The following is a 10,982-nucleotide window of genomic DNA, read 5'->3' on the forward strand; positions in this document are numbered from 1 at the left end:
TGAGTATTTTTAAAAGTTATTAATTAGTGGCTTTTTAGTAGTGTACTCTTTTTTTTTTTTTTTTTGTTACAAAGCCACCTAAATTTTAGACCCACGTTTAAGTATGAAATTCTAGAAAAAAAAAAATGTTTGGCCTAAATTTAGAAAAGGAAAATTATATGAGAAAATTTTACAGCTTGCATACCAACTAATGTTTGGTAGCTAGCTTACTACAAATTAAATATTTAAAATTAGAAAAATCAGTTATATAGTCTTTCTAATCGATTCCTTTGGTATTAACAAATGGGAGGCCAAAATGGCCTTGGCAAACCCATATATGTACGTACCTAACTCCATTGCAGCCATCCATTAAATCTTCAAGTACCCCAAGAACTCAAAGAGGGCCTCCCAATTCTTGCCCAAATTTTATGACAGGCCTAGCTAGGCCATAGCTAACACACAACACTAGCAGCCATTGTTTTCGTTCTCTTCCCAATAGCCTGCCATATCGGAGCTGGCTCAAACCAACCATATATGGCTCGAGCCGTGTCTCTAGTATGGTTCGTCGTTTCCATAATGATGGTCTGGACCATGGTCGACCTTGCACAAGGTAATGAGAATATAGGTGTCAACTGGGGGTCAATAACGTCACACCCTTTGCCTCCAAGCAATGTTGTCAAGATGCTCAAGGACAACGGTTTCAAGAAAGTGAAGCTCTTCGACGCGGACCCTGGACCCATGTCTGCTTTGGCCGGGTCGGGTATTCAGGTCATGGTTGGAATCCCCAATGACAAGTTGGAAGAGCTTTCGGATAGTCTTGGCAATGCTAAAGACTGGGTGAAAGAAAATGTCACCAAATATCTTTATGATGGAGGCGTCAATATCAGGTTTTGATTTCTATTCTTTCTCTTTTCCTTTAACCATGATATTTTTTTGTTTCAAAACTTGTACAGAAAATAATAATAATAAACATTCTGGATTTTGTGACTTATGCATGTTACCATTCATTCTGATAAAATTCAAGGATAGAATTAACTTGTCTTTTAAATACGTACATATGTTGTGAATTAGGTCATCATGCATTTTAATCTATAGAATTTGCAAACAGAACTTACAAATTTACAGAGACATATATGTTGAGAATTATCTTTAGGAAATCAACTTCCAAGAAAATGGTGATTAAAACAATCTTATAAGGCCTCGTATAAGATACTGCATGCTGTCGTAGTAAGTAACACATTTTGAGAGAATATCAGAATTTGGTTTTTAATTAAGGGAAAAATATATATATAATTAAGTAGTTAGCTACCATCAATTCTTTTAATTTTGCAATATATATTGGGGAGACAATATTTTAGGTATCACATATGTACTAATTTTCTAACAGAAAGACCTACTTGTATTCACATTTATTAGATAAACGGTACACATATAATACTCAAAATGTTGTCTCCTAATATTACTCTTGGACCTATATACTCATGCAATTCTTTAATTTAAACTGACGACTTAGGAGTCCTAACTCTCTTGTTGGCTGGACATTGGTTATAGAAGTTGTCTGTATATATAAATTGAATGAAATTTATTTGATCTGTTGTTGAGTTTGGGCGTGTTATTAACTTTTACAGGTATGTGGGTGTGGGGAACGAGCCATACTTAACAAGTTACAATGGTACATATGTGAAGACTCTTTTTCCGGCCCTGAAAAACATTCAAAAGGCCCTAGATGAAGCTGGCTATGGAGGCAAAATCAAAGCCGTGGTACCGTTCAATGCAGATGTTTACGAATCTCCTTCAAACAAGCCATCGGACGGTCGTTTCCGACATGACATCAAGGACAACATGCACCAGGTTTCACGTTTCCTCCAGGATCACAAGGCTCCATTTTTTGTCAACATATACCCCTTCCTCAGTCTCTACCAGAGCTCGGGCTTCCCCGAACAATTCGCCTTCTTTGACGGCGGAAGCCAGCCCGTGAGAGACAACAATCAAGAGTACAAAAACGTGTTTGAGGCCAACTTGGACACATTGGTTAGTGCACTTAAAAAGGCCGGCGTCCCCGATTTGAGCATTGTAATCGGGGAAGTCGGGTGGCCTACGGATGGCAACAAACACGCCAATATCAAAAATGCGAAAAAGTTTTACGATGGACTACTGAAGGAATTGGCAAGCAATGAGGGAACTCCTCTCCGAAAAGGGGGCATGGAAGTGTACCTTTTCGGGCTCTTCGACGAGGACCAGAAAAGTATTGCCCCAGGGGACTTTGAACGCCACTGGGGCATCTTCCGCTACGACGGGCAGCCCAAGTTCCCGATCGACCTGACGGGAAAAGGGCAAGGGACTCACATGCTTAAAGGCGTGGAGGGAGTGCAGTACTTGGAGAAGCAATGGTGTGTGCTGAACAGCGATGTTAAGAACTTGAGTGTTGCGCAAGTAGAGCTCAACTACGCTTGTGCCGAGGCAGATTGCACGGTCTTAGGACCCGGAAGGTCGTGCGATTTGGACATGGCTGGGAAAGTGTCGTATGCTTTCAATTCCTTCTTCCAGAGGAAAGACCAAGACGTGAGGGCCTGTGATTTCAATGGGATGGGACAGATTGTAAACCAAAATTTATCAAAAGGAGACTGCATATTCCCCATACAGATTCTGAGTGCTGGAGAGAGGCTTGGCCTGGCTTATGCATTCAGTATCTCTGCAGGGCTATTGTTGACCACCTTCTTCACATTAATGTAAGGAGAATATATATGCATATAAATACTACTAGAGATTCTACATTTGGATTCCAAATTTCTTTAATTCATATTTAAAAGTTCTACTATGTGACTCATTTATTAACTATAAGTCAAATGCATGTCAATATGTAGTACACATTATTTGGAATACAAACTTATAATCCGATAACATTATTCATATATATGATTGTCATATATTGATCATATGAAGATCAGAATTAAGCAATTAAAGCTGTCAGTGTATATACACAAGACATTGTTAATTATGATCTTTAATTTGGTTTTTTTTTTTTTTTTTGTGTGTGTGTGGAGGAAATGCAAAGTTTGTAATGTGTGCAAGTCCGCAAGGCTATCAGTATATATGGCATTGATAATTCCACTATCCTTAAAATGCTATACACTTTTCTCTGTTTTTCCATCACAAGTTTTTTGTTACAATTTTCCATCTCAATTTTAACTACGTACGTGCAATGCTCACATATTGATCAGTTTTACGTGCAATTTTTTTTGGTAAAATTGCCCAAAGCTGTATGAGCTACTAAAATTAGAAAATGATTAGTTACTTAATGAGAGGCCTGTGTAACACTTGCCCCAAATGGCTTTAGCAAACTCCGTGATTTGCCTAACTCCATTGCAACCATATCAATTCGCAAACTCGATCTTAATTTCTTCAATCCAAGAAACTTGTCAAATCCCTAACATATTCACCATACTTAACCCTAGACCTAGCTAATTATACAACACTATCTAAGTATCAAACACTGGTTTCTGTGTCTTGTTTACATTAAACCACCATATATATAGTACATCTGAGAGTCAGGTGAAATTAACCATATGGCTCGAGCGGTGTTTGTTGTATGGATGTTTTCCATAATGTGGGTCTGGGCCGATCTTGCACATGCAAATTTAGGCATCAACTGGGGTGGAATGGCGTCACACCCTTTGCCTCCCGACAGTGTTGTTCAGATGCTTAAGGAAAACGGTATCAAGAAAGTGAAGCTTTTCGACGCAGAGGCCTCGATGATGAACGCGCTGTCCGGGTCGGGTATCCAGGTCATGGTGGGAATCCCCAATGAAAAATTGGATGAACTTTCTTCCGATTACGGAGCTGCCCAAGACTGGGTGAAAAAAAATGCCACCAAATATCTTCATAAAGGGGGCGTTGATATCAGGTTTGGGTTTGTTTTTTCCATCATTGCTTTGGTTTGAAAACATATATATTATACAAAAGAAAACAAAATCTGAGTTTGTTATGCATGGCAAGATGCTAAACAAAAATAATTAAGTCACCGTGCATTTTGATCAAGGGAACGATATATATATGCAGACAATTAATCTAGATCATATACGTACTAACTCAAAATGTTCTATATGTTTTCAATCTGAGATGTTGGTGTTGTAATGAACACATTTTGAAAGAAAAATCTGAACTTGATTTTGATGAATAAAGCTAAAAAAAAAATATTAATTAGCTAGCATATATGCAATACATGCATTTATCCTCAATTTTTCAATCTTCAAATAATTTTATATATGAGATCTCTTATAAGGCTCACTCCGCAATGTAGTTTGTAGATCAAGCTATTTGTTTTTTAAATCTATATTTAAGGATCATCTTTGAAAAAATTAAACAAATTAGAAACTATTAAAACATCAAATTGTAATCGAATAAATAGACGAACATAATGTTTCCGATAAACACTAAAATTATCACCAATTCATCAAATAGTAAAAAAAAAAAATAGATGATCCTTGAATGAAGATTTAAAGTAGAGAATATATATTTCGATCATCAAGTTACAATGTAGAGTCTGTTCGACAAGGAATCCCTTGAATAAGCTCCCACAATACCTATATATATACATAGAGAACTTCCATTATGTGATGATCTCTTTTATAACTTTATTTAAGACAAAAAAATATTAGCTACATTCTATATAGTTTAATAATCTGAACCTTCTGTTTTTCAAGTCCTTGTTCATGGATACAGTGCTTCCAATAACCACTGAGATGATCACCATTCAATTAAAGAGTTTTTTACACCTATACCACTCTAACTTGGGGGCCGGCCATCTCATATTGCCTCCAATGAAAAAACAAAAAATTGATCCGGCCCCATTGACACATGAATTAAATATCGATCTATTGCAACGTACGTGGGACCTAGGCCTAGCTAATTCCGTTAGGTTTTCCATCTTCTAAGAAACAACAAAATGAGGCTCAAATGAAGCAAGTAGCAATAAAATGTGTCTAATTAAGAAAATGAAAAATATACCCCTTAAAAAGGTATCACGTGCGAACTGCTTGCTATATTTAAACAAAAATCTTAATAGACTTAGGTATCAGTCATTGCAACAAATTTTAATTTGGGTAGAAATGTGGTTCAATTTTTTTTTGGGTAGAAGATGACCCCTAAAGTTTGGTAGTGTAAGTGTAAAAAATCATTGAGTCAAATTGTTAGATGATTCTTAATTTGTCTAATTTTTTGCAACAGTGATCCTTAAATGAGAAATGAGTTTGACATTTGAAATCATTGAATTACAATGAAAAATGAGTTTGAGAGTTAGTCTCTCAAATAATGTTATGTAAAAATTCCATCTATTGAATAATAGTTACTTGATCTACTTTTATTGTTTAATAATTGGGTGTGCTTCAACTTTTGGAAACAGATATGTGGCGGTTGGTAACGAGCCATTCTTAAAAAGTTACAATGGCAGTTATGTGAAGCTAGTTCTTCCGTCAATGAAGAACATTCAAAAGGCCATAGACGAGGCTGGACATGGGGGAAAACTGAAAACCGTAGTGCCCTTCAATGCTGACGTCTACGATTCTGCTTCCGGCAAGCCATCCGAAGGTCACTTCCGAAAGGATATTCAGCAGCAAATGGTCCAGATTTTGCAGTTCCTCCAAGACCATAAGGCTCCATTTGTTACCAACATATACCCCTTCCTTAGCCTCTACCAGAGCGATCATTTCCCCGTCGAATTCGCTTTCTTCGAAGGCCAGAGCCAGCCCGTTAGAGACAACAACATCGAGTACAAGAATGTGTTTGATGCAAACCATGACACATTGATTTATGCACTTAAAAAGGAGGGTTACCCAAACATGGACATCATAATTGGGGAGGTGGGGTGGCCTACGGATGGCGACAAGAGCGCGAATAAGACCATGGCCAAGAAGTTCTACGATGGTCTACTGCAGAAACTCGCCAAAGGGGAGGGAACCCCTCTCCGAAAGAACAAGGATATCGAAGTTTACTTGTTTGGCCTTTTTGATGAGGACCTCAAGAGTATTGCCCCGGGAGACTTTGAACACCACTGGGGCATCTTCCGCTTCGACGGGCAGCCCAAGTTCCCTATGGACCTCTCCGGGAAGGGTCCCGGGACCCAAATGCTGCACGCCGTCAAAGGCGTGCAGTACTTGGATCAGCAGTGGTGTGTGCTGAAAAGCGATGTCAAGAACTTGAGTTCGGCTCTAGTTGAACTCCAATATGCTTGCTCCCAAGCTGACTGCACAAGCTTGGGGTCCCAAAGGTCCTGCGATTTGGACACCGACGGGAAAGTCTCTTATGCTTTCAATGCCTACTTCCAAAACAAAGACCAAGACCATCGGGCATGTGATTTTAATGGGATGGCAGCGATTGTAGAACAAAACCCCTCGAAAGGAGATTGCTGGTTCTGGGTACAGATTGAGAGTGCCGGAGAGAGGAATAGGGTGGCTTATGCATTGAGTATCTTTGCAGGACTATTTTTGATGAGCTTCTTCACATTAATAATATAAGGCCTTGCGAGTGTAAGGAGCTGGAGAGGATAACTTTAATACTACGTACGTTGCATTTTCTGTAATATAGGATTGAGAAGCTGGATTAGGCAAACAATGTTATTTTTTATTTACAATAAATTTGAACTAGCTAGATTACTGATCATATACATAGTCATTAACAGGAGGAGTTTCTTAAGGTGATCTCTTTTGATAAGAATAAAACGAGATCGCATGTGGGTTAAACGCTCACTTCAATTAATCTAATGATCCGAACTGTTTATCCGTTAAGGACGTCCATCCATATAAAAAAGGACAATGCTAAAGTGTCCTAATGATATGGAAATGTCTTTCCATTTAAAATATTAATATTATTAAATCCATCTCATTAATCACTTGTCATATAAAAACTATTATAACTTTTATTATAAATCTTTTATCTAAATTATAAAAAACAAAATGCAAAATCCCAAATTATTAATTAAACATTGCTGATGATTGATATTGAAACTAGGAAATTAAACTCTCCACATATACCTTCAGATCCCTCCTCTTTACAAAAGAAAATACTTAACATCAAGCTTTATTGTTATTTGCCACCATCAACTTAACATCAAGTTCACGTCAAGGACTGCAATTGTATTGTCAATGTGAAAGCTAGTTGGATGAAACATGTTCCATGCATATGACCAGTGAACACGGCAAGGAATTGGGGACTAAAAACCAAACCAACCAGCGTGCATGCATGCATGCCGAATTAGTACTATCAGGAACAGTGAACACGTACGCTAATTGACGGATTAATTAATTACGATTTGGCTGCATGCATGCCGAATTTGGATTTGATCTTCGTGCGTATACTCCACGAAGAACACCAGAAAGCAAATTAGCAACTACTTTTAGCAGCAAGACTGACTGTAACTTTCGTCATCATCTTTTGGAAGGTGGCTGGAAATTTGGCTCCATTAATTGCCACCGTAAGAATTACAGGCTGTAAATCGGCTCGATACAGCTCGAGTTCATATCAAGTTCAGCTACTGCTTGGTTCGTTTAAGCTCAGCTCGAAAAAAAATAAGCCAAACCGAAGCTCGTTTGTTTAAGAAACAAGCTAAGTTTGAGCTTTAGTATGTTTGGCTTGAAAAGTTCGTGAGCGCTCTTATTTTCTAGTTTATATGTTTTATACCTCGTTTTTCATAGCTTATATGAGGAATTGCTATTTTTATTTCCTATTTTGTTTTTGTAATGTTTGGTTATAAGACTTCTATTACTTTACGTCTCTTTTTTTAATGAGAATTTTTGCAAATATTATAACTTATCAATGTTTAGATAAAATTATTTAGTACAGTTGTATTTCATGGAAACCATATTCATCTATATGATGTTTTAAAGAAGTCTTTAGTGCCTCTCTAATTTAATTAAAAATATATATTAACTCTAAGTTAAATTAACATATTATAATGATTTCAAGAAGAAAATGTTCGATAGAAATTAATATTAATTGTTTAAAAAAAGTAGCTAATAAGTTCGTATCGGGTTCGATTTTTTTTTAGCTTGTTCGAAAAATTTAAAACAAACCAAGCTTGAGCACGGTGGTATTCGGCTTGGCTCGGCTCGTTTACTCCCCTACATCAAAGTGCACATCTCTGCATAACATACATATGCTCGTCTTCTATATACCCAAGTCGGTATGCTTGCTTCTTCACACCTTGCGAATCCATCACTACTTAGAATCAAAGCCATTCTTACAGAGCCCCTGTTCTGAGAAGAGTACTCTGTAAACAATGGCTTTTGAAAGAAACCTTTTGATTATTTCCATATTCATCGTCTTTGGGACTCTGGCATCTCAAGCCACGTCCCGCAAATTGTCTGAAGCTTCCATTGCTGAAAAGCATGAGCAGTGGATGCAAAAGTTTGGGCATTTACCCTGACAGCGCAGAGAAGGGGAGGCGTTTGGCCATATTCAAGAAAAATGTTGAATTTGTGGAGAAATTCAACAGTGAAGAGAATAGGACTTACAAGTTAAGTATCAATGCGTTTTCTGATAGGAGCCATGAAGAATTCCTCAGACATCGTACTGGGTACAGAATGCAAGAGGATACCTTCTCAGACTCAACAGCAAATCAATCTTTTAGGTACCAAAGCCTGAGTGATGTTCAAGCTAGCATGGACTGGAGGGACAAAGGAGCTGTCACCCCCATAAAGGATCAACAACGATGTGGTAAGAGAAGCACCATATCTCTAATTAGCCTTCCTTGTATTGTTTACTTTCTTATATACATCCTTTTTGGTTTTTTTTGTTTTTGTTTTTGTTTTTGTTTTTGTATGTACGTAGGTGAGGACCATGGCGACAAGAGCGCGAATAAGACCATGGCCAAGAAGTTCTACGATGGTCTACTACAGAAACCCGCCAAAGGGGAGGGAACCCCTCTCCGAAAGAACGAGGATATCGAAGTTTACTTTGTTTGGCCTTTTTGATGAGGACCTCAAGAGTATTGCCCCGAGAGACTTTGAACACTACTGGGGCATCTTCCGCTTCTACGGGCAGCCCAAGTTCCCTATGGACCTCTCCGGGAGAGGTCCCGGGACCCAAATGCTGCACGCCGTCAAAGGCGTGCAGTACTTGGATCAGCAGTGGTGTGTGCTGAAAAGCGATGTCAAGAACTTGAGTTTGGCTCTAGTTGAACTCCAATATGCTTGCTCCCAAGCTGACTGCACAAGCTTGGGGTCTCAAAGGTTGTGCGATTTGGACACCCACGGGAAAGTCTCTTATGCTTTCAATGCCTACTTCCAAAACAAAGACCAAGACCATCGGGTATGTGATTTTAATGGGATGGCAGTGATTGTAGAGCAAAACCCCTCGAAAGAGGATTGCTGGTTCTGGGTACAGATTGAGAGTGCCGGAGAGAGGAATAGGGTGGCTTATGCATTGAGTATCTTTGCAGGACTATTTTTGATGTGCTTCTTCACATTAATAATGTAAGGCCTTGCGAGTGTAAGGAGTTGGAGAGGATAACTTTAATACTACGTTGCATTTTCTGTAATATAGGATTGAGAAGCTGGATTAGTCAAACAATGTTATTTTTTATTTACAATAAATTTGAACTAGATTACTCATATACATGGTCATTAACAGGAGGAGTTTCTTAAGGTGCTCTCTTTTGATAAGAATAAAATGAGATCGCCTAAACTCTCACTGCAATTAATCTAATGATTCGAATTGTCTATATGTTAAGTCCTTATTTATGGACCATTCATATAAAAAAGGGCAATGCTAAAGTGCCCTAATGATACGAAAATGTCTTTTCATTTAAAATATTAATATTATTGACTTCATCTCATTAATCACTTGTCATATAAAGACTATTATAACCTTTATTATAAATCTTAAGAAATCTGAATTATAAAAAACAAAATGCAAAATCTCAAATTACGTACTAAACATTGCTCATGATCGAGATTGAAACTAGAAAATTAAACTCTCTACATATACCTTCAGATCCCTCCTCTTTTTGTTTTGGTCTATTCAGATCTCTCTTCTTTACAAAAGAAAATGTGGGACCATGAAATATTCTAGCATAGGACCATGGTTTATTCTAGCATGAGACCTATCCATTCTCATAAAGAAAGGAGAGGACCTATCCATTCTCATGAGTCCATTGGAAAAGGCATGAAAATATAGGACCCATGATGTTAGAAGAATACGACCTATGTTTTGAGAGACCTACAAGTTATGGATGTTCTCCAATAACATGCAAGCAAAGGGACCGGAGGTATAGATCACCACGAGTTAAATGATCCATTAAATATAGAGCAAAGGGCAACTACCCTCACACTCACTTAGGGGGTCGGATGCACCCAAACACGGGAATACATCCGAACCTATGGATCCATCCGTGCCTAGGGGCCGGACCTATCCGAGCTCGTGGATACATCCGGGTATGCACCCAAAACTCACGGAGGCATCCAAGTGCGAACTCATGAAGGTATTTCCATACCACCCGCGACTAATGGGACCTAAGAACTCCATGTTCTACTAGGAAACCAACTCTCATACGAATTAAATGGCTTGAATCCTCTCCAAACAAGGATTCAAGAATAGGAGTTCAATCCAATATGGATTATACTTTCTGGTGATTACAAGTCTAACCAATTTACAATCCTAAGGCCATAGGGATTAAATCATCCCCTATAAATAGACTCTCATAAGATCACACAAAAGTAAGTAATTCCAAAGCTCTAAGCTAATGCTCTGAGTTGATAATTGATCTTGTTTTCTAACTTGACCGTCGGAGAAGCTTTGGCCGGCACCACACCGGTGCCCCTTTATCTCCGAAGGTTTTCTATGTTTTCAGGACCGAAGATTTCTGGACTCAAGCTACTTGGAGATTTCGTGTTACAACAGAAAATACTTTCAACCATTTTTTCTATCTTTTTTGTAAATTTCACCTTTCCTCCTTAGCCACATGGGTAAGTTTTACTGAACTTCTACCTGCAAAACTTAAATTACAAAAA

General features: G+C 38.1%; 1 protein-coding gene and 1 pseudogene across 1 annotated transcript; both read left to right on the plus strand.

The window, feature by feature from the left end:
• Window positions 1-513: 513 nt before the first annotated feature.
• LOC147283865 (glucan endo-1,3-beta-glucosidase 8-like) lies at window positions 514-2,712 on the plus strand. The gene is made up of 2 exons (XM_086245281.1): window positions 514-866; window positions 1,608-2,712. The coding sequence occupies exons 1-2, from the start codon at window positions 514-516 to the stop codon at window positions 2,710-2,712; spliced, it is 1,458 nt and encodes a 485-aa protein (XP_086101407.1).
• Window positions 2,713-3,545: 833 nt separating this feature from the next.
• LOC147283866 (glucan endo-1,3-beta-glucosidase 8 pseudogene) lies at window positions 3,546-6,491 on the plus strand (annotated as a pseudogene).
• The last annotated feature ends 4,491 nt before the right edge of the window (window positions 6,492-10,982 follow it).

This window comes from Dryas octopetala, chromosome 5, assembly GCF_963921425.1.
Source record: "Dryas octopetala chromosome 5, drDryOcto1.1, whole genome shotgun sequence".
NCBI classification, from domain to species: domain Eukaryota; kingdom Viridiplantae; phylum Streptophyta; class Magnoliopsida; order Rosales; family Rosaceae; genus Dryas; species Dryas octopetala.

What these genes read in the sequence shown, in the direction of transcription:
- LOC147283865 (XM_086245281.1), top strand. Translation starts at nt 514, where the DNA reads ATGGCTCGAGCCGTGTCTCTAGTATGGTTCGTCGTTTCCATAATGATG. An exon ending in GATGGAGGCGTCAATATCAG is followed by an intron (nt 867 to 1,607) that starts GTTTTGATTTCT and finishes TAACTTTTACAG; the next exon opens with GTATGTGGGTGTGGGGAACG.